Source organism: Dermacentor albipictus, chromosome 1 (assembly GCF_038994185.2).
Source record: "Dermacentor albipictus isolate Rhodes 1998 colony chromosome 1, USDA_Dalb.pri_finalv2, whole genome shotgun sequence".
In the NCBI taxonomy this organism is placed as follows: Eukaryota; Metazoa; Arthropoda; class Arachnida; order Ixodida; family Ixodidae; genus Dermacentor; species Dermacentor albipictus.
Window position 1 is genome coordinate 449054529 of NC_091821.1, and position 25021 is coordinate 449079549.

The following is a 25021-nucleotide window of genomic DNA, read 5'->3' on the forward strand; positions in this document are numbered from 1 at the left end:
TCTAGAACACCGTAGCGTTATACAAACCAGGAGATGACCGCGCACGTATATAATCGTAAATGATGTGTGGATGAGATGACACATGGGCACGCCTCATGCGTGAGCGAGCCCTGAAGGATCCTACCGGAGAGGAAAATTAGCTTTACAGGAAGTAGAGGCGCGCGTATTAGGCGATAGCTCTCTCTCACAGCGTCTTTTTTTCGCTACTCTGCATTATTCATTTGATAAACCAGCGTGTTTTTTTTATCTTGTGCTAGACAACTTAAATTCGGGTTTCCTCGCGATAAACCTCGGTGGGAAGCAGCGCTTGTCTTTGTCTGTCTCGTCATCTAGCGTTTCCTTGCTTCGTCCTGTCTTCTCCGTAGTAAACATGACGTACAAAGTTGCCGCCCCTCTAACTTCTCGAAACATAAAAATGAAGCTCAATTGCTATAAGTGCTAGAGGCGAGCTTTTAAAGACTATTTCGGTATGAACATTTCAGTGGTATATGTACAAATTGGATTGATAAGAAATGGAAAATAGTACTCGGGTTCGAATCCCGGACCGGGACAAACTTTTCCTCAACTGCGAAGGGTTCTTTTCTAAGAAACCTGTATCGGTTTCCTTTGTAGCTTCATGCTATATTCGGGTGGATAACAATTTTTCCCTTTCATGATACCTCCTCCTCTTTGCGGGATTCCGCAGAACTGATTGGTCAGAACCAGTTTAGCTGGCCCTGTATGACCCAAGTGTCCCTTTGTGCGCGTGCAAGAATTCCTACATCAATATAGCTTGGCGAGAATCCCTGTCCTTGCGTCTCAGTTCTCTTCTGGCACCGGAACAAAAATAAGGTCATACACCTTTTTGCCGCTCTTGATGAACAGCAGAAATTTATTAGCGTCTTTTGAATATGCATCATCATATAGATGTCACATAGGCAGCTTCAGCTACCATTGGGGCTGATACAGGGCCGGCATGTAATCAATGTTATGTGGTACTAGGTCAAATACAAGCGTTGAAAAGGAAGTGCGGACGTAACATTCATTCCTTGAATAGAGTTTACTTGGCAGCTCACAAAGAAATCGACCCTTGATTTTGTGGCCCCGAAAACCAGGAGCGAGTATTAGATTATTTCGTAGGCATAGATGCGAAATACTGCTGCCTGAGCTCATGCAAACGATGTCTAAATCTAATTTTTTTCTTTGACTTTCACTTTACTGAAATTTAGACAACATACAATTGTCCAGGTGAAGAGGGCTAAATGTGACACACGTGGTCACCTGATTAGGCCCTAGGCACCCTGCAGGCAAAGCTTGGCAGATAATGCAAGCTAAAAATGATAAAAAAAAGATAATGCAAGGCCCAAAAATGCTAACGTGTTAGCCGTGATAAAGCATTATTTTTGAAAGATCGACACGCATACATGAAAGAAGCTGTGTTCTTATTTTTTCAGTGTCTCGGGTTATTTCGTTTGCATGCTTGTGGTGTTTGCTATTCGTCCGTAATGTTTGATCCCAGGCCTATAATAAAGCTAACAACTAAGCGTAGAGCAACCAACTAAAAGGTAGTATGTGTAAGGCACACTCAATTACGCGCCAAAACAAAACTACTTTTTTTCTGTAATACCTACATGGCTGGCCAGGGAGATTGTCAACAATATTGGACAAGACTAGTGCAGTGCAATTCACGGCAAGCAGCGAAATTCTGGCTGACTTCTGCAAAATGGCTCAGTTTCGATTATACTAATATTCCAATGAAATAAATTCTAACAAACATACTCCTCCCTTCCTCCCGCTCCCTTCGGCTGTGTCATCACTGGTGACTTCAGCTGAATTTTCAGTACAGACCAGAATTTTTAGCGCTTCAAGGTGGTAGCCATATTTCACCGGACACAGCCGCGAGTAGCGAAAGAAGCAGCCTTGGTAGCGCGCATTTCGTTCTTACCGTGTGCTTGTCGGGAGTGTTCACACCACATTTCACGCTAAGGAATGACGATGAGTAATGTTGAGAATGACGTCCCACTATTTTAATTTGCTTCTTTTTTAGCCAGCATCGCCATTACTTTCGCGGTCATCTACTGGTTTCCCGTTATGCTGTTCCTGCCATGGCAAGTCATCGAAGGCTACGAGTCTCCACTGGGCAGCTACCTGTACGCGCCGAGGCACCTCAAGCTCATCTCGTCTGTGACTCCATGCCTGGGAACATATTGGATCCTCAAGATTGTTGGCATCTCTCTCGACTACAAGGGTAAATAGTTCGAACCTGGCGTTTGCCAAAAAAGGAAACAAAAATACAGAGTACATTGTGCACAAAAACTTCGTTGGTGGCTTTCCTACTTGAAAATGCGCACTCCTGAATATCGTCGTCGAATTACAAGAATGAAAGTGTATGCTTAAGTTATCTGGAAGATAAATGCAGGGAAATGGCTAAGAATTTGCTGTTATCTCGAAACCCACCTCCTTGGCTCAGTGGCTCTGACGTCGGGCTGCTGAGCACGAGGTCCCGGGTTCGATAACTCATCACGGCGGCCGCATCTTGATATGGGCGGAAAGGAAAAATGCTCCTATGCGTAGTTTTAGGCACCCGTTGAAGAACCACAGTGCTCAAAATTATTCTTGAGCCCTTCAATACAGCATTCCTTATAACCTACTGTGCAGTTCCAAAAGCTTAAGCGAATACTTCTTTTAATGCGAAAGCATTACTTGACTCATTGTGCGGCCCCACCGTCATCAGAAATCTGTGGCAAAAAAATAACACACAAATTACGCCATGTTCATCTGATTTATTATGAGAAGTGGCCACGGGGAGGTTTCGCTCTCGCATGTACACATCATAAGCATTGCTTAGGTATTGTAGCTTCAGTGAAACTCGAGCTCCTATCGGATTTCTATATGAATGACCTAAAGGGAACAAGTACTGGGTGTTGAAAAAGTAAACTTGCAGTACGAGAATCAGCCAAAATGTGAGGATAATTCTGAATTACATCGCAGTTTCACGTGCGATATGATATCACCTTTTCGGGGTGCGCACATCGACAGGTTTAGGAGAACAATCCTCACAGGTTGCGCCGGTGCTACAGACTTTCATTGCGCAGAACACAGGCCATATAATTGGGACAACCTTCCATAGATTGTTAACAATATCTTGTGTTGTGTGGAAACGTGTTTTCAAGCAGGTGGTGAATATTTTCAGCATCTTTATAATGATAACTGCACTGCCGAAAGTGACTTCAAATCTTAAGACGATTATTTTCACTGCATTTAATTTTGGGACACCCCAGCGGTGCGCTTTCATAAATTTCACATCTCAAATTTTTTTTTATTTGCTACTCGTTATGTAACAGAAATGGGATGAACACCGAGGTAAGGGAGGCGATGTCGGAAGGGTTGCCGCTTGCTGTGCAATGACTTACTTAGGGCTGAAAAAGTAAGCATGCGTAAATAGGATACACGCTATATGTGACTTACGGTTTCCTTTCTGCCTTCGACTTTCTTGATTATCGCCTCTAGCGCAACATGTCAAATGCGCGTTACGTAATTCTCTGAATCGGTCTCCATGCTGAGTTGATGGGCGTGCGTAATTTATATTTGGTGTCTTAAGTGCAGTGTTTAATTTTGTTGATTGTGTGTTGAAGAAACAGCCCAAACCAACCCAAGCAGCAGCATTGCGAACTCTTTCCAGCAGGCAGACGTTGAAAATGGCACAGAACGTGCTCTCAAAGTCACCTAACTAATCCTCTCAGAGGTGTCTATAAGTGCCATTATGTCATAGTTCCTAATGATACGCCGAATATCTGTCGATATTTTTTCATCCAGAAGACCAAAAACAAAGGTACAAAAGCTTCTCTTACGCTTCTCTTACGGCGACCGCCATCGCCGAGCTGGTCGTCCTGCACTTGTCACACCGATGACGGTCACGAATGACAGTCTCTCGAAAGCTAAACATTCACTAAGCGTATTTGTGTGTCTTACAATCGAAATACATTCAAAAACGAACACTGACTAACTAATGTTCAGGGCCTGAATCAATAAGAAGCCTTATCACGCTAAGTCTATTGTAGGAGTAGATTCCAGCTAACATCGATGCTGAACATAATAATATTGGTTTAGGCACCCGGCTAGACGAAAGGCTTTGCGAATTCAGGCGCAGTTTCTTGGCATATATCAGTGGTGTTTAGCGTACAGCCCTCTTCTTCTATTCCCGTCTGTCCAAGTTTTTTAATTAATAGCGAAATAAACATTTAAGGCCAAAAAATGTTTTATCATGTGAATCCATGACCATAGTTACTTTCCAATAAATGTGCCTATTGTAGGTGACCATCATAACAATGATACTGCAAGGCTAAGCATTCATTACGAATTGTAGTTTTCAAGAAGTCGATAACCTATGCCTACGATAATTGCTTATGCTATTTTAGGCACAACCATGCTTCTTTGCAGACTTACCAAAACCTTTTATCGCCGCTTAATTGGTCCCAAGTAATCGGCGACTTCTCGCAGTTCATGTCTCCAAATTAGCCTTAAAAACGTTGGTTCACTTCCGTTTCATTTTACCGCATCTAAATTCTTTTATATACTTTGCTACGTAAATATGAGCGGAAACCGTAGGTTCCCAAATTATTACAAATATCTGCGTGTTAGGAACTGGGAACTCATTCATTCACTCGTAATCGCTTGTGCGAACATCATTACGCTAGCGTCATTACGCCTAATTGCGTTCGTATATTTTACAATGACGTAGTAGTGTCCGACCATGGCATATATACATTATTTTTGTACAAGTTGGCGAATTTTAAGCAGTCAGGCACGTGATACATTTACGCGAAAAACTATGGAATCTTTATAAGAACACTTGTATTTCAGGCTCGGCTACATGGAGTTTGGTTAACACGAACGTGCTAAGTATGGACAACATCACCATTGCCGAAGTATGGGCAGTAATGGCTGGTACTTCTTTGGCTCTTGCCATATTGGTGCTGTACTCCAACCTCCTGCAGTCGCGATTACGTGCCCTGGCCACGCTGACAGGATCGCTTGTTCAGGTACGATCTGTACTCATGCCAAGACGGATATTTTTGTCGGGGTGTCTAGTTGATTGACAGATAAATTGTTTTCGTTTCCTCGAGTTGCATGCTCCAGGATGCTTGAATTTATTGCCGTTTGAGACACAAATAGCTTCCAAGCTGTGCACTTGAAACTACGAATCACGCTTCACCAAATCGCTGGTCCACTACTCTGACATCTCATTGTTAGTAGAACTGCAGCAGTGAAGAACGTTGACATCAGTGGAGCGAACCCCAAGAACGGCCTGTGTACGTGTAGTTGGACGCTCATGAGCTGTTACGTGATTATTCTTTCTTTCTATAGCATTGTTGACATACGGATATCGATTGATTGAACCATTTCTTTATATGGATATTTATAGCCACTGCTAGGTGATTTTACAAAACAAGTATGCCTTTAGGACTGTATATTGAAGACATAGTTCCTACTTCTTGTTTTGCAGTGAATTCCTAGGACGTAAAGACGATGCTGGCTGACAATGTCCGGACACAATTCAGCCACTGTCATACGTAAAAACATTAAAAATTATTTTGAAATAATATGACAATCCTGCTTTAGAGCCTTTTATATGCAGTTTGTAAAAGGTAATATGGTACTGAGGATAATAAGTATTATAAGAGCTTGTATTCCAACCGAATCGGACCAGCTGTTGACAAAGCATTGAAAATGTACACTCCTCTGTAGAAATATCAGTTAAACAGTAGCAGTAGAATAGCAGTTGTTAGTGTTGTTGAACATCAGAAGCGTTGCTTCGTCATTAGTGAAAACATGACGGCTAAGTTGGCGGCTTTGCATCAGAAGGTAGAATTTTGTTATTCGCTTTAATGTGGTAATATCCTATGGAATGTTGTCGGACTTTAGCGACGAGATTTCTAAGGCGGATTCTCCGTGAGCAGCGCACCGAGACGAGGAATCATAGCTGGATGCAGCGGAAGCGTAATACAGGATTAGTGAAAGGAAGGGACGGACATGGTGTCAAGATGCACAGCCAAAGCGACAACGTCGGAGAGGTGAGCGTAAGGAAAGCACTATGAAGGTATAGTGCGGGTCATACCCACCCATTCTAACGCGAACATGACGCTCTTATGCATTATCAGTCCACGAAAGCTAACCGAGCAATTTAGCTAGAAAATGGTGATGACTGCCTGTCTCTCGTACAAGTGCACCGTGCAGTTAGCAACTTGAGAATGACATCGTTTGTGTATCGCCAGGTTTCTCGCATATGCAATGAACTAAACAGTGATTTACATCGCGCCACCATTCCAAGGTAGGCACAAGAACCAATGCTGCTCAAGAACGACCACTGTCCTACAATTGACTGACAAGGAATATCTGTTCAACATGAAGAGTTGCTGTGATAGCAGTGTGTTGACGCAATGGATCCTCTGTGTTATAGTGATTCAATTGAATCGCAATGCTGCACTTTACCAGTAATGCCATATACGCAGAAACGTAATATTCCACTGCCCTGTCCTATAGTGTTCGTATAACTCTTTCTACCACCGCGTCCTCCTTTATTGCGATAGCAATTATAGGGACATTCCAAGCGCATTTCTGCCGTCGGCGTCGACGTCGTAGTGAGATTCCGCATAAATGCCAAGGGCGATAACACCGTCGGCGCGCGGCCTATGCTGTGTGTGCGAGTGAAAGTGTGCGAGGGGAGACCACGATTGCCGCTCTATCTCGCTCGTGCGAAAGGGACGGAAGCGAAGACGAAGCACGCGGCACACAACATTTCGAGGCAGCGCAAGAACTTGGTGGCGCAACCGACCGTCCTGTTCCAAAGAGGACGCTCAAAGCATTCATCCATCCATCCATCCAGCGGGAGGAGGGGAGGAGGAGCGGAGTTCTACTGTGGCTGCAACTGCGGATGTGGCGGCTGCGCACGGTCGCGCGGCCATATCTTGAGAGCGATCTACGCTGGGGGCAGAGTCTAGTTGTACCGGTGGCTCGTAGCTTTTTGCGTGCTGCGTGCTCTCGGCACTCTCTTTGCGTTGAAGTGATAGCACGAAGATCAATTCGCCTGCTGCTACTGCCGCCTTTCCTCAAGCCAGCGTTCTGACAGCGAGTTTCTGCGAGTCCAGTGAGATGCGTTCATGATTGCTCGTGCGCGCGCGACACCATGCTTGGTAATTCATCTAGTATGCCTGTGTTTGCAAGTCTGCACGGCCGAAAAAAACAACTGTGCTTACTTTGTATAGCTGTCGACTAATTTGCTATCGCAATCGATACTTCGCCTTCCGGGCAGAACTGTGATTTTTTCATGTTCATTACTAAATGTTTTCGCATATTATTCGTATCGTACTTCACGCTCGATTATGTCGACCCTCAGTGGGTATCCCAGGCCACGCAGATGTTCGTTGTATTATTCAGAAGTGTCGGCAGCCACGTGTCTGTGTTGTGCGACTCTCATCCACTTTAGGAGGTCCAAACACTGCTCGATGCTTCACGCTATACTCGCTGCTCAAAACGATGCTGCCGGGCTCGATATCAATCACGGATTTGTGCAGTACGGGTCTCGCGAGCTTCGGCTGTAGTTTTGGAGAGACTGGTACGTGCTTTAGCGAGACGAACTTCGGGCGCATCGGCACTAACACTGGCCCGTCGAGCACGCGCCGCTTCAGCGTGCTTCGGTTTCCACTCTTCATCGCCTACACCTGTCTTGCGACGCGGCAGCACGTGACCGTTATGAAACTCGCACGCACTTAAAATCACCTGAGAAACAACACCGCGCAAGCAAAACAATAAAAAGTTGTATTTGTAGCGCACCAATAAGAAAACATTTAGTTTTTCCATATAAACTGATTTTAATGGTGTACCGTAAGCTATTGCATTTGTAATTCATTTAGCGGTATTGCTCAAAGCTTGCACCTCATAATACATCTCTCATCAGTACAGATTCAACTGACGGTTTGTATATGACCATCCTCAAATTTAGCGGGGTTCTTCCTCGTCGAATGTCCATCATTGCTGGAATGGGCCTTATCCCTTCAGAAATTTAAGCAACATACTTATGCAATGTAATTTGTTGTTCAAAATTAACATCCAAGTACTTACATTCGTACGTTAAAATGAGGCATTCACACGACGTGCACTTCGAACGGTGCAAATATAAAGGCAAGTGTAAAGAAATATTCTTATGTGGGTGTTGTAAATCTACCAGCTTTGGTTATGGAGGTTTACAAAAATAGTATTTTCGGGAAACCAGTCTAGTACGTTACTAATATTCTGTTAAAAGAGTGCATTCTCCACGCTATATAGAGATACCTTGAAGGCAAGTGCTGCATTATCTTCATATTCAAAGCGCTTAGATCAGAAAAAGATATGTTGAAAAGCAGTGGCCCGCGCGTCCTTCCTTGTGATACTCCTTACTTTCCCGACTTAAAGCCGGCATAAGCATCACTAAGTCGTAGACACTCTACTATATTTGTAACGTAATTACTACACAAATTGTAAATCTTAGTTCAGAAGTTTAACAAGTTAACTTTTGACTTAACAAATTGTTCTTACGTTTGTGAAATGCTTTCTTCAGGTCTATGAATAGTGACAGTACTACGTGGTTATGTTCTAGCGCGTTGTATATAGAATCTGCAAATTATTCAAGTAGTACAACCGAGTATTTGTTGTTTGTCAATTCGACCTGTGTTTTGTTAAGAAAACTTGCCGCGGAATGATTGCATGATGAACGCGATCTATATTTTCGTGATATGTGCTAATGATGATAAAATTTGGATTGCCATGTAGCTGGTGCACTGACTTCGTATCCACTGATCCTACTAGGGATGCCTTCAGTTCATCCGGTATATCACCCGTTGCAAATATTTCATTCAATATCATGAGAATAACTTCCTTTAAATCAGTAAGATTGTCCAGCAAGCCTCTAAAGCAAATTTTCTCATACCCAATTGATCTGTTGTTTTGATCTGGCACATTATAACCTATAGGTCAGATTTAGAAACACGCGGCTAATACGCAGAATGCGCGCAACCACGTTTGAGCTGATATGCGTTATCTTTATTAGAGTTCGTACTTCTTAATTTCTCTACTGCAGTTCACATTGTCACATTGTTTCACAAAGTCACATTCGGTGCGTCACATAAGGCATGAAAATTCTCTGCGGCTACTAGTTTCCTTAAGGATCTATATTAATTGTTGTATGGAATATTTCCTGGATCTGTTTTGCACTTTCCTCAAGTTTGATCTGAGATAACGTGCCATGAATCATTCAGCTAGTGGCAAAATGTCTTCCTTTATTTTTTACTAATTTGCTCAATTGCATATATACATTTTTAAATATTTATGGTATTTTCTGGTACACATTTCTGTGATCAAAATGGTACAGTGAGCTCTAATCAGTATACTGAATATATGTATATCTACTGCCTTCTTATCCAATGCCTATTTAGTAATAATGTGGCCATCACAAGCTTTGCTATGTTTATCCGTCACTATCGCAATCAAGACAAAGTAATCAACGGGAAAGTTTCTTTTTATGATACCAAAAGTGTAGCACTCATTTGCGAATCAAACGATAATGTCCCCTAGAGAGGATTTTGTCATTCTCGAACCAATATATTCTTCTCAAGTGTAGTCTTCATTTACATTCGCTAGCCCAAATTACCTGTTACAACTTGACTAGATACCTTCATTGCGCCTAGGTTAATACGTCCACTTAAAGCTAACCAGGCTTCATACAGGTATTATTTTAAATGCGCGCCCATGTAATATTAAAGGGTCTGTAAATGATGCATGATCTATATTAGATATCTTGTTCACCGATATACAGTCCCACCACTTCTGCATTGTGAAAGATTGCTTGCAGATCACTAGAGACCAAGTCACCACGTACAAACGAAATTACTCCTCCACCTTTCTTATGTTCACTGTGCGACGCATACCTATTTAACCATTCAGGTTATACAAGTTAATACAAGTCGAGCATATTTAAATTGATATGCAATCCTTCGTCATCATCTTCTACGTGGTTGGTGAACCAACATGTGTCATGAACTTTGCGCTTCAGCCCCAGCTCTTTTCACTATACGCAAAGCAGTAACATCCACTGTAAACTGCCTAAATACAACGCGTCGGCTTATTGTGGTGCGTCATTTACGCAAACCTTAGAGAAACTTATTTTAAGCGCTTTGTGGCTTCTACAGCGCGCAGTTATTGCTGATAAATCCTATCTTATTGAGAGTGGGGGTGAAAAAATTTATCTGAAGAACGAACTAATCGTCTAATGTATCTACAATAGTCATCATTTGAACGAGAAAGTAAAATGTACAACGGAGTCCTTTTGTGACGATCGTGTCGTAGGTTTCTTCAACAACACACTTTTGCCTACTTGCGAGGTTTGCTGTAAGTTGAAACACACGCGCACGCATCACTCTGTGTACACCGTTCACCTCACCGACAAGAAAAAAAAATGCAGCTATGTTAGATTATATCGCACCAGTACGTCTCGCAAAAACATTTCCATCCTAGAAGTCGGCACGCTAAGCTAAGTAGACCACAGCAGCCTTGAGACATTTACGAGCAATTTTGTCCGTATCTATTTTTTGCTGTGCAGCAGAGATCATTTGGCCAAAGCAGCAAGGCAGAGAAATCACCCAGGGTTGGGTGAATGTAGCGAATTGTTTCCCATTCTATTCCGTTTGGCGCTTTCTCAACCGTCTGAACGACACTCCACCCACGTTATCAGCAGGATCTCTCGATCGTGAGGAGTTTGGTTGTTGGAACTATATAATCGAGCGCAATGAATTACTACAATAAACCCTTTCATCTCGTAGACGGCCCTACGTGCGAAATATCGCAAAATAGTGGATCAAACTTTATGTATCTGTTGTAAGTTCTAGCCGGAAACCTATATTCTCAATTCTGAAGGTACCGAGAGGTAGCCCTTAAATTAAATTTCAATCTTTGATTAGAATTTTATGCGCGTGCCTCCCATGAGTAACTCACACTATTCGAATATTCCCCTCCTAAGGTGCTCAATAGCTTCTTGAAATTTGCGTAGTTTCATGGTGGTGCTTTGATCAATAAAGTTTATCCGAGTTTAACCTCAGTATCTACGCAATCTCATTGGCACTTTCCAATCTGTATAATTTTCATTATTTTTTTTTTGCCCACCGATTGTGGCACATCGTAACTTTCCTGCTATGTGACGCGAAATTCTCTCTTTCTCTGCACCATAGTAAGTGGCATTTGCAATCATGGCAATTTCCTTAATTATTTGTGGCCGCCACATTCATCCCACTATTTTATGTATTCGATCTGCAATGAGTGGTCTGTGTGCCAAGCATGCGATAAATTTCATCCTGATACGATTTGCTGTTCTCTTGAAAACAATGCCTGCAACAATTCTTCCCCCGCTTTCTCGAGCACGCTTTAACTCCTGCCACTTTCATTCAATCTAGCAGCAGTAACAGCTTCTCTTCGCAATATTAAAGCATCAGCTTGAATTGCCCTGGAAGAACTTCCGTGCTTCATTCCATAAGAATGAGCATGCAGTTTCTCAAGAAACGTATTCTTCATTTCCATTATTATTATTTCTTTTTGTTTTCCTACAGCCCGGTGGGTGCTAAGCGAAGACGCTTGCGATCATTGATAATTTTAATGATCATTTGTATAAAACATTTCCAGGCTAGACGACCCCACCGTGGGCTTCACCACACGGGGGTGCCCATTGAAATAGCCCAAGAACCATTTCCAGTTGAGAGTCAGCCACAGAACTTGCAGAGAATGGTGTCCGTGCTCAACGTAACGAAAGTAAGTGGCGTGCGGCAAGCGTTGTTCCAATGAATAGTGTGTTTAGTGCAAAATAATATCGACCACCTTCCTGTGTATGGCACGGTAAATTTGGCGCATAATGGCACGAAATAATATCAGCAGCGCCAACGTCGCGAGCCCTTTGTGCCACGCCGTTGTAGTTTAGAGGGCGCACCTGTCTACTGATTCATTCGCCGCGCGTACTAGCAGGTTGGGAATAAGAAATATAACACAGCTGTTCAAAAGCCTATTTCCAGATAGCTGCTACTACATTAGCCGATAACTACGTTTTGACGACTAGCATTTGCTAATTCACTTGGGACTAAAACTACACTTTTATTTTGGTGTTTCAGTGTCCTTTATTTTATAGTTTTAAAGACCTTCACGTACCATAGAAGCAAAGATAAATATCTCAGCAAGCTTTAGCAATTGCTATGACTGTAATAGGAAAACTTACCGTAAAGTCCTGTAGAAAAATGAATGCAAAAGAGACGAAGACGAGTGTCACATATCCAAGACAAGTTAACCCAACAGTCAGGCCTCCAGAAGTGAACTTCTAGTGCATCGGGCCCTGTAATATGGGTGCATAGTCCTTCACTCGCCTATTCGCCCACACCACCAATGCGACTTGCCCGTTGAGGAGCTAAGCATTTTGCTCCCATAGGGCAATCATTGCAAAGCAGGTTGGCCTATTTTTCGTGATTATCGTGATCACGCAAAGAAAATGCGCCAGATTCTGAAGCGATTTGCTGCGACACCTCTCACTCCCCCGGCTATTCCTAATGATGATTATGTTAAAGACAGCGGAACGCAATCAAGAAGAAGAGGAAAATGCGATCAGTGCATTTGCTTTCGTGCCTTTGTTGGTGTTGCGCAACGGAAACAAACAAAACATGAGATACCAGTGAGCGAGTAGCGCGGCCCGCGCTTACCTGCAACGGTCATATTGCTTTTCCCATAGGCATGGTGATAGCTCTTGCAGCGCCTTCTCCTGGTGCTCTATTGCGGTTCACTTCACCGCCGTTTCTGTTACACAGTGGAAGGTAGTTTCGCATTTTCTGGGATATTTATAGGCGTTCTGTGGGTGAACGAGATGAAAGCGAGATGGGCCTGTCGTTTGTCAGTGTCCAGTGTAATATTATGTAACGTTAGCGCGACGGTAACTACACAGACCAGAGCGTACACACAACACCCCAGCAAAAACGTTATATTGCGCTTATAAAAAAAATTAAATTATGGGGTTTTACGTGCCAAAACCACTTTCTGATTATGAGGCACGCCGTAGTGGAGGACTCCGGAAATTTCGACCACCTGGGGTTCTTTAACGTGCACCTAAATCTAAGTACACAGGTGTTTTTGCATTTCGCCCCCATCGAAATGCGGCCGCCGTGGCCGGGATTCGATCCCGCGACCTCGTGCTCAGCAGCCCAACACCATAGCCACTGACCAACCACGGCGGGTGATTGCGCTTATAGAGTGCACAACGCCCACGCCAGCAGTTGAAGGCATAACGCTGCCGTTGCTCCTCCAGCTGTGCGATTGAGCATATAATGTTGATGCTGCGTAGGGTGCCTCGATAGCAGCAGGGAGAGGCTGTACTGTCGAAGAACCCTAGGTCCGTTCAATTCGCTTTGTCACTTTTGCAGCCTAACGCGCTCTGCGCACTCAGCGTAAGTAAATAAAATGCAGTTATAAGTACATTTAACTTACTACGTGTGGGATGTTCTTAATTTTACATTACAGGGCTTTGGATCTACTACGTCGCTTTATCATGTTTCAGTGGATGTCTACAAGGGCCAAATAACAGTGCTCCTTGGGCACAACGGTGCTGGAAAGACGACGCTGATGAACGTGATCGCGGGTAGGCCAGGTTTATTAGCATTTCTGCTGTGAAATACCAATTGCCCGTTTGAATATAACAAGGATAAACGACGTTCCTATATTCTTTAGGAGATTAGGTACTGAAATGAAATAAAAAATTAAAGTCCGGAGTTTGCCGTACGCACCACGATCTGAATATGAGGAACGCTGTAGTGAGGGGATCCGGAATAATTTTGACCACATGGGATCTTTAACGTGACCCCAATTAACGGTACACGGCCGTTTTTGCATTACCGCCCCCATCGATATGCGGCCGCAGGGGGCAGGATTTGATCCCGTGACCTCGGGCTTGTCAGCGTGATACCGTAGCCGCTAAGCCACCACGGCGGGTGATTATGTGCTCAAGTACTTGCTTGAATTCGTGGTGTTATGCTTTCGCCTTATAGCTGTCATGTGCAGTACAAGTAGATTTGAGTGATTAGGCAATGGATTAAATTTGATAAACACATCTCGGTAGACCAAAAGATGCTTCGACGAGCAAATTCTTAGTAGTGGCAGGAATATCAGCATAACGTTTGTTTTAGCTTTCTGAACTTGAAGCAAGAAAGCTTTCGGTAGCATTAGGTCACAAAAAAGCGCCTCTAATAAGCTCCTATTATTGTTGTTGGTCTGAAAAAAAAAACATTTGTTGACAAGTATTTCGAGGTCGGACCAGGACAATAAGGTGCCAAGGCGTCGGCACGTAGCTTTCTAAAGCAAACAGACCGCAGCTTGAAAACGAAACTTTCCGTGTGAACCTTCCTTGAATTTTATGACCGTGGATGCTAGGTGTTGCTGCTGTGTTATCGAATAAATGAAACTTAAAGAAAAAAAACTATGTGCCCGACGGTGGGGTCCAACCTCGCTCTCTCATACGAATAGCGCGATGCTGAACCATTAAGACACACTTTTACGTATGCTTCAATTGTGCCAACCCTACTCGCTCTTTCAGATTCTCACCGCGTGTGGCGCATTGCGTATAGCACGGTACGCGGGAGCATATGCGCGAGCCCCACTTAACGACAGATACGCAGCAACGAAATCGGAAAATTAGCGCCGTTTAATTAACTGCTTCACGAAAGCTTCGAATCACATGCATTTCGAGACATGCTCTGCACCTGCGTAATTTTTGGAAAGCGCTTTTCATCTTGCCTGGACGCCCTTGCTCTGTTAAGGAACGTTACAGCCCGACTCTGGAAAAGTCGTGATTGACGGCGTGGACACCACTCAGTTTCCGGAGAGGGCCCGCCAGATCGTCAGCTTCTGCCAGCAGAAGAGCGTCTTCTTCCCTGATCTCACTGTCTGGGAGCACCTCGTGTTCTACGCGACGGTAAGGATGTTATGAAGCCATTGTTATTCCGATTAAGCGTAAAATACAAAAGCTGCAAAATGCGTACTGCGTTTGAAGCGAATGAAGCAGTACCTCTAGGGAGGCAACGGAGCCGGGAGACAGTGCTTTCAAGAGTACGCTACTTTGATGCACTTTACGAGAGGTGAAAAGCAGCAAGAAGGAGCGAATAGCGCTTGAGAAAGGTTTTCATAAATGTGAATATCAGAGAAGTTATATTACGTATTACCGCCTGCATAGGTAAGAAACCTAAATGTTGGATTTAACGTATTTTATGTGCTGATCCATTGAAAACGCGCACGAAAAGGTTGATACTTTGAAAGCTGAACAACATGAGGCGTTTACCCTGCGCTTTATAGATAATACATAGATATATTGATTGATGAAATTACCTATCCCACCATAATATGCGTAGCCCCCATGATGGCTTAGTGACTAGGGCATCGCGCTGCTAAGCACTAGGTTGGCGGATCAAAAACTGGACGCGGCGGCCGCATCCTGATGGGACGAAATGCAAGAACGCCCGCGTGCACTGAATTGGGTGAACGCTAAATAATTATAGGTGCTAAACATCATCAGGCAACGCCTTGTACGGTGCGCCTCATAATCAGATCGTGCTTTGGACACATATATCCTCAGTATGTAATTAAATGAAATACCTCTCTTCGCTACCATCTTCGCTTCCAGTTTCCATCTATGCTACATTTACTGCTTGCACAACTATCCCACCATGAGAAACCAGAGAGCTATTGCGGCGCATGAGTGAGCCGAATACAGTTATAATCGCATTTGCGAGTAAATTTAAACATCCCCACTTGCAGTAATGTAATCCTACCATAGTTCCCACATCAGGTCATCAAAGTCTGATTTATTATGAGATAAATGCACCTTAAGTGAGAACAAGTTTTTTTGCAACGTAGCTCCAACACGGAAGCCTTGAGACGTCGCAACGTGATCGAGGATTTTATTTCTCGTAGCGAAAAGTATTGCTCGTCGCAAAATTGCAACTTCATCCGGACGGCAAGATTCTACCGGGGATATGACTTCGGTGTGCAGAGCTTTTTTTTTTTTTTTACAAATGTGCGGTATCCCAATCAGAAAAAAAAAAGACTCGCATATTAGTGATGTCGAAGTTGGCTATGAGGATTCGTTAGTGGTTCACTAGCCGCGTGTGACACTGTGCGGAGCAAACTGTTTTACACATTCAGAAGAACTGCCTCTCCACAAATGTTCAGTTTCGGAATAGTACATGTCTAGAGAAATTGCAATGAAACTAACACGAAGAAGAAAAACAAACCTCACGAAGGAAATACCGTGTACACGCATCCTCTTGTGCAGCCTATCAAGTGCAGATGCTAAAACAATCAATCAACAGACCCCATGGGAATCTTGGAAAGTGCTGCCTATAAACTGTCGCCTAGGGATCCTCAAGAATTTTTCAAATTGGTTGGATGTTAGAGGAGATAGCATAAATACAAATGTCGCGTCACGATGCTTTCAGGAGGCGAGCTTCACCACCAGTATGCAGACTCCATTGTCTCGACTAGCGTCTGCAAGTGACACTTTTTAGTCTGCCTTTTCCTATACCGAGCCGAGGAACCGTGTCATGCTTAAGTCACGAGTTCCACTTCCTGTTCTTTTTCTCTTCTTCTCTTGTGTGGTTTTTTTTTCTTTTTTGCTGCTCAGCGCACTTGGAGCAGTGCTGTTGCGCCTCGCCATGGGATGACTTATCAAATTCACACGCAATATTCAGTGACGTTGCGTGCATTTAGTTTACATGGAGAGGTTTATATGTGCGACCTTGATTCTACGCCAGAAAGCCCGGCTCCGTCGAAACCAGAGAAAAGCAGCGCAGTCTTTTGTTTCAAATGTCAGCTGTTTTTGAGACCGATCAGTGGCCTGAATTTTTTCAAACATGATCCTCACTTCGTTATGTACGCACCACACTTGTATGTTTGCAATGTGCAAAGCGGGTGAGGTGTTCTTCAAAGTGCGAACACTGGGTATGTTATTGACTGCAGGTAAAGGAAAGCAGGCCAGCTCTAATATCAAAGCGGATTTCCCACGCGCTGAAACAAGCCCGCCTCCTTGACAAGAAGGACTGCCTCTGTGGGACACTTTCAGGAGGACAGAAACAGCGCCTAAGCGTCGCCATTGCGACGGTGTCGAGACCTAAGGTACATCTAATTGCATCTCACGTGATTCTAAGCATGTTGGCAATGCGATGTCCCTGTATGCGTGAAAGATCCCGCAATAGTGATTACCGAGAATGCTCCTAAACTTAGGCATCTTGGATGCTTTCGACGAGCAGAGCAGTTTGTATTTCATGTATTAGCTTTCGAAAATGTGAATTCGTATTTCCTACAGCACATGTATGTAAAAAGAAAATAGGATCAGGAATGGTAGACCAATGTCCTGTTCTTTACTCTCCTTATGCTTGTATGTTTGTTTTGTGACAATCAAAATGTTATAGGCAAGAACTCTGGAACAATTTTGACAACCTGGGGATCTTTATGGTCCACCCAATGCATGGCATGTGGGCGTTTTTGCAGTTGACCCCCATGGAAATACGGCCTCCGCGGCGGGGGTTACAATCCGCGACCTTGTGATTTGTGGTGCAATGCCATAGCCTGCAATGATAGTGGTGATTTTGGCGAGTTGGTTGTGCATTGAGAAATGTTTTCTTTCTTTTTTTGCGCTAGAAGTCGCGGCCGGCGAAAGGGCGGCACAGGACTCACGAACCGCTTCGTATGTACTGTGCCCACTGTTTTCTTAGTCCGAGTCTTGTAGCCCAAAAACTATTTCGCATAGCCTGGAAGCAGTCACTGCGGTGCGGTCTGAGATTATAAATTCCAATACATTCCGATAGCCAGGTAGCTCAATAACGATAGAAGTTCACAAATGTCGCGAATGCTTGCTAAATTCGCCACGCGACGCGATGAGCCATCGTCTCCTTTGGAATAGCATAACTTGAATCTGACATCCCGCGACTGTGCCCGTCGCTGTGGTTGTCACTTCGGTGTAGCCTTGTTTTCTAGGTCAATTGTGACTAATAATGAATACCATTTTATCATAGATGGCATTACTGCGCGTCGCTACCGTGATTTTGCTATGACTATATTTATTATGCATGTATTTTGAACGTACATGTAGAATATACTAAAGGAAGAAAACAAAACATTGCAGTCGTTGAGGTGCAATCACAGTGGGTGGTATTTTCAGGCTTCTTATTTTTGTACAACGTATTACACAGGTGGTGATCTTGGACGAGCCTTCGTCGTCGCTAGACCCCGAGAGTCGGCGGGAGCTGTGGGACGTCTTGCTGGCGATGCGCAGGAGACAGGCCACGGTCCTCCTCTCGACGCACGACATGCACGAAGCGGATGTGCTCGCCGACCGAGTGGTACTATTATGCCGTGGCAGCGTCTGCTGCGCTGGATCTCCGATTTTCCTCAAGAAGCATTTCAGTGAGTTCACGTCACAAGCTCTATTGGTGTAAACGAGATGTGCCTTGAACGAACAATTTGGCGCATGAATTTAGTTTGGCCATAGAAGCAGAATAAATTAGCCAGAACCTTGAGAAGAGAGTGCGTATTTAATCAGAAATAATCTACCGTCAGTATATGCCAGTCACCACCAGCTTCATGATTTATGTAGTCGACCTGAGTGGTGGCTCAGACAGCTCATGGGGTCAGCAGGGTTCTTTGTGAGTGAAAATATAAATGAAAAATAGCTTGTACGATATAACTGCTTCTTGTGAATATTCAAAGTTAGAGAAAGATCCTTTACTATGCAGAAACGAAAATGCATATTTAAAACAACAGCCAGCGCAATTTAAAAAACGCCAATAGCAACACTCCCTGTAACTAAACATTGTAAATAATGAATGTAGACAAAGTGAATCCGGTAGCTTAACAATGCGCTTTTATATGGGAGCAGTGGCACTGCGACTTTTCTGAGTGAACAGTCCCGTGTTCTGTAGCAGCGATCACTGCAGCCATGACTTACCGCATTCCTACCTCATCATTGCGTATTTCCTTGGTGTCTATGTTATTTATTTTTCAGTGTTCTAGATATTCATGGCCATGCCGGTTTTACCTTTGCCGAGTTTTCAATGATATTGTTGCAGGGCGTTTGGACAAAACCGTGTGCTTCACCAATGTTCTTCAAAATCAGTTGATCCCCGTTTATGTTCTGCAGATTTCGTACGCCTGCCACATCAAGCCACCATGTATATACATTTGAGATGCTTCCAATCTGCTCCTGGCAGCGACGTCGATGTCTATGCTTTCCTGCTAGGCACAGTTGCCGTTCATCATCATCATCATCAGCCTGGTTACGCCCACTGCAGGGCAAAGGCCTCTCCCATATTTCTCCAACAACCCCGGTCATGTACTAATTGTGGCCATGCCGTCCCTGCAAACTTCTTAATCTCATCCGCCCACCTAACTTTCTGCCGTCCCCTGCTACGCTTCCCTTCCCTTGGAATCCAGTCCGTAACCCTTAATGACCATCGGTTATCTTCCCTCCTCATTACATGTCCTGCCCATGCCCATTTCTTTTTCTTGATTTCAATTAAGATGTCATTAACTCGCGTTTCCGTTCATCATAACGTAATGACGATCGCCGAAAACTACACGTTTCTTTCTTTAACCAACTTTGGTGTACGTACGCAAGTTATTCTGAAAGACATGTCGTTCGGCAACGCTTTTTCCGACGACAATACTGCCATCTCTATATTGGACGTTCCGTCCTCGTCTGCAGCCGCCGAATGATTCCGCCACGCTAGATACCGACATATTTTCAAAGATGGTCGCTCATGACCTCGTTTCCAGACAGGCTGCAGATCTCTCTCATGCCCTGGCGTCTTATCGCGACGTCTTTGATTTTGAGTACTGCCCGCTGAGACAGACTTCCGTTGTCACCCACAATATTGACACGGATGATTTTAGCTCTAACACCGACGTTGTTATCGTGCATATCTCTACAGAACGCCACTGAATACAAACTGAAGTAGACAAAATGCTAGCCAAAGGTGTCGTTGAGTCCTCTTCGAACACTTGGGCATCGCCGGTTGTCGTGGTCAAAAAGAAAAGTGGCAGCTGTCGATTTTTGGAGATTACCATCAATTGAATAAAATTACGAAAAATAATGTGTGCCCTCCCTAGCGGATTCATGACGCGGTCGGCTGCCTTCACAGATACTTCTCTTCAACCTACCACTCATCTGGTTATTGGGAGATTTCAGTAGAAGATCTCGACCGTGAATAGACTGCTTGTTTCATACCGTACGGCCGTTGACATTTCTATCTTGTCTTTGGCGCTTTGTATTGCACCAGCAACTTTAGAAAGAAAAAGGATGTTCCCTACGGGGCTTTAAATGGTTCATGTTATCTCGACGACCTGACCACCTTTCCCCTTACCTTTCACAGCCACCTCAGCCTGCTTGTCCGCCGTGCTTGGTGCCTTTAGGCAGGCTTGCCTTCAAGTTAACTCTTCTAAGTGCCCTTTTGGACACCATGAAGTCAAACATCAAACATGAAGTCAAACTACGCCGCACCTACGACACAGTGCAACGTAGCTATTTCTCGCCAGGCCTGTACTGCCCTGTGTGACGTTACCTTGTGGCTTGTGAACTCTGCCAGCGGCAAAGAGACCGTGTGCACAACCTACTGGCCACCTTCGTCCGATAGATGATCCCACGAAGCCTTTCTTCTGTGATTGCGTATACCTTTTTCGCCCCTTCCTCACATCTAAAGAAGGGGACAAATAGACATCCGTTGCAACAAAACATGCGACGCGGTATGCTGTTACATGTGTCCTGCCTACCAGTTTCGCTACAGACGCCAGAAACTTTTTTACTCAGACGTGGTTTTATCCCACGGCGCGCCACGGCAGCTGCCGACACTATGCGGTCGCTACCTCCTCCCCCATGTTGTCGAAGATATTTTTTATTTCTACTCCACTGAACACGAGTTCACAAGAGCACATCGCCCACACACTAACCGATTGACTGAATGAAAGAATCGTACCCTTATAGAGATGTACAGTCGACCAAAAAAGTTTACGGACCAAGAGATCTGACAAAAAGCTGAATATATCCTCAGTCTCAAAACACAGCCTGGTATTCCCATTTTTAGCCTTTTGTGGCATATGCGAACAACATTGTGATGCGCTATTTTACTGGCTGCTTTTAAAGGCTGCTCGTGTATTTTGAATTTTCTGAGATGCCGTGGTCCGTAAACTTTTTTGGTCGACTGTACATTTCAGCCGACCATAGCGATTAGGAAGCGTGTGACTCTTATACAAATTGCCATGTAATGATACCACATGTATGTTTCCCTTCTTTCCTCTGCCTTTTCGTCATTCCACTTTGCCTTTTGACACTCTACTACATGCTGTGTCACGACACATGGCGGAATAAGTCTATGACATTGTTTTTCTGGCTTGTATGGCTCGCAAGGTCACCCGTGATCGACTTACAGCATTTGAGATGTCACAATAAGCTTGCTACGACAGTCACCACCAGAACCTTAAATTCCCTCCCTTGAACTCTCATTCTTCTGTGGCCTTTAAGTCACCATGTTGACGTGTTTGAAAAACTGCAGTCATGCTACAGGGGGTCCTACCAAGCCTTGAAAAGGTTAGGCGACGTAAATTACGAAATCGGCCGTATTGAAGCCATTCCGTCTTCCTCCAAGTGACGAACTGACATTGTCCACGTGTCACGTTTAAAATCATATTGTTCAGTTTGTTCACAACACTCTAACAAGCGTCGGCACGGTGCTCCTACTCCCGGGATTTATGCTAGGGAGCGTTTGGACAGGACCGCGCGCGTAAGAAAAAAGACGAAGAGGTAGACTCTCTACTGGAGCTGCTACTTGTGCTCAACCCGGTGCCTCTACAACTAAATTGCACGTGTAAATAATTGGACATACGTTGTTGCCTTGTGCTTCTTCGTAACAATATGTTTGACCATTCAACAATATCTGCTTTTGGGAGTTCTTTCTTTCTTTGACGACATCCAAACAGCAATAGAGGAACGCTCTGGATAACGGAACCAGCAAACTGGTTGTTGTATTCATCGTGGTGACCAGCCTCTTCTTGTTGACTTGGTTGATAATGCAAACGGTATTTACCATTCCGTGTTAAGTGATTAATACACTGATTAATACACTGCCCTTATACGAGTGCAAAACCACAAGACTGTTTTTGTAACTAAATCGGTGGGAAAGAAAGAAAGCTTCTGAAGCTTTTGTGTGGCAATTTAATTGGATTGTCCATATCAGATGCCCAGTGACACCTGCATAGCGGTTTCTTGACTTACACTGAATTCTCCACTTTTATGCCATTTTTCATCTCATGCTTAGAGACAAATTATTCCGGCGAGAAGTAACGCTTTCAAATTATTTACTTCAAACAGCGCTCAGATCATCATTCCCTTCTCGCAAGGTGAATACCAAGTTTTGTCACTGTATTGGATGAAAGCGAAACGTAGTATTTCAGGAAACAAAGGTGTTTTAGTTACGTAACATATGCGAGCACGAACAAAGCGCATGCCTAAACTTCTACGTTTTTATGAATCTTCATAAGCTAGAAGCCAGCGCCCTAATTACATAGCTGGAATCAGTGGCTTCTTTTGCATGTTGAGACGTTTGCTAAGGGGGCATGTCGTGCTGATCGAGACCAACCCCTGCTTCCTCCGCACAAAGTGAATCGGTATTCGGGACTGCTTGTGACTAATTTACATTCGTGTAAGTCAGAATACTTTGAGCATGGTAGAAGACTAACTTTTATCCATAACTCTTTTTGGCGTAGGCACTGGGTGTCATGTGACCATTACAAAACTCGACGACACGTTCCGAGTGGATCAGGCATTGTCAGAAGTACGGCAAATCGTTCCAGAAGCAATCGTTCGCGAAGACAGAATGCACGAAGTCTCGCTTACACTCCACCAGTGCAACACTCAGCGAGTGGCCAGAGTGCTACGACTGCTCGAACAGCGAAGTAAAGACCTCGGCGTCGCTGCCGTAGGGCTGAAGGCAACCACGCTTGAAGACATTTACATCAGGTGAGCGAGCGGCCACGTCGAAGCCATGATTCTTAGCGCCACGATAGCACGTCTGCATGCGCATTGAGAAATGAAAACACGATTAATCCTGTTTTACTTTCCCGATGCTATCTTGTCATTGACATGCCTTCTGTGAATTGAATTTTTTCGCTTATACCACTGAACAGGCCGATCATTTCTTCCCCATACCCTTTTTCTCATTAGGCCAGTGAGCCAGCCTTGCAAACTAAACGCTTTAACGCTTCGCCTCCGGCCTTTACAATTGCTATCCATGGCAGTCTTGTCAAGCTGGCCGATTTTTTTGTCTAATGTACTTCTGAGTGGTGATTTTCACGTCATATTTGGTCACCTGCACAATAACTTCAGACGCCAAACTAGCACGCTGACAAGCTCACCGACTAGTATGGCTTGAAAGGAGCACGTGGTTACCAATATTTCAAAACTGGAAAGAGCACCGGAGACTGTATAGGGAACTCGTTAGTCAGCTGTTGTCGCTGTGCTTTTTTATTACACTGTAGGGATGCGTGTAACTTAAAAGAAGTTTGTTTGAGCATGGAGGCCAAAGAAAACTCAATTTTAATATACGCAAACGTGAAAATATACTTTTTGAAAGCCTGAGATGCAATGTGACAAGCTTTCCAAGCTTTCCGAGCATGGAAAACCACTTCGCGGTTTTATCCGGCAGTACACTTTGAACCCGAATCAGTGAGATGTCGAAAGGCAAGAGGACGTGTCAGCGGGCACAATACGTAGCAAGGTAAATCTATAAGTAGGTAAAGATAGCGGTGTTATAACCAGAGGAGCAATAAATGAAGATTACGCAGGCTGACGGGCTAACGCTAACGTGGTGCATGTCTTCCAATGCATGAATATGTCAGGTGCTAATCTTTTTCGCTGCCAATTGTTGGCTGTTGTTTTTTTGGAGAAGGAACAATGTGTGTCTGACTCGCTATGCGTTATCAGACGTCTGGATACACCTTGTTGAAGGGTGGGCTCATGAAGCACAAGGCCTGCCACGTCACCAGCGCCGCGTCCTTGCCAGCGCTGGATTGATGTCAAAGCGCGTCACGTAGTCAGCTCCAACAATTATCAAACTGCTTTTTGAGAAAAACGTAGGGAAAACCTCAGAGGCCTACGCAGACGAGTAGGAACAAATGCTTCGAAATATCAATACGGGAAGGTCAAACTGTTGTCTCACGCAACATTTTAACACGATAGCGTTAAGGGCCCCGTGTGGGAAAAAACGTTGTGTCGGCTTCGGACGTTGTTTCGCTAAAAATCATTCCGCACTGCAACTACGCAGGCTCTGACGCAGGCTCCTGAACTAATTGAATTCCTCAAAGTATAATGCGTCAGAAAAAAACGTAAAGTACGAATACAGCCTACAGACATGATAGCGTCGATTGTAATTTGAATATGCTAGAAAACATAATTCTGTTACGCGGAAACTCAAACGCAAACTCCTTTTCCAGCGTTTCTACCAATCATGAAGCGGTGCGGCGAGTTCGGCTTATCGCAACACCTTCCTGATTCCTGATGGCGCTCGTCACCGCGTATCCGCCAGAAAGCTGCGATTGCCGGGAAGCGTGACAAGCAGTCAGGGATCTTTGAATGATATCACGTTCCACTCTTAATGGCGAAGCCTAAACATCTTCCATATTTTTGTGGGAACTTATTGAGGCAACGAGCTGCTAGAGAACAGTACAGCGCAGGAGGCAGGGTAGGATAATCGGGAAGAGCAGAAAACCGAAGCACAACATTATGGCGGCAGCGCAAGTATTCAACGAAAACAATAACAACCACGAAATCATAAGATTGAACCATGCCTATAACTGTGCAGCATAAGCAGTGGAACGTGTTTGCCTATGTAATTACACTGCTTCCTTCTTCACCTAGGTTTATTTGAATGGCATCTGGCGCGTTAGAGCACCC

General features: G+C 44.2%; 1 protein-coding gene across 5 annotated transcripts in view; it reads left to right on the plus strand.

The window, feature by feature from the left end:
- Window positions 1–25021, plus strand: part of LOC139054757 (phospholipid-transporting ATPase ABCA3-like) — an 89241-nt gene that overhangs the window by 18707 nt on the left and 45513 nt on the right. For all 5 annotated transcript variants that reach the window (XM_070532343.1, XM_070532347.1, XM_070532344.1 and 2 more), the window contains exons 7-14: window positions 2027–2227; window positions 4843–5021; window positions 11686–11811; window positions 13555–13672; window positions 14847–15001; window positions 17041–17196; window positions 18273–18486; window positions 22837–23089. In XM_070532343.1, coding sequence (XP_070388444.1) covers window positions 2027–2227; window positions 4843–5021; window positions 11686–11811; window positions 13555–13672; window positions 14847–15001; window positions 17041–17196; window positions 18273–18486; window positions 22837–23089 — 1402 coding nt within the window. The remainder of the gene's footprint in view (window positions 1–2026; window positions 2228–4842; window positions 5022–11685; window positions 11812–13554; window positions 13673–14846; window positions 15002–17040; window positions 17197–18272; window positions 18487–22836; window positions 23090–25021) is intronic.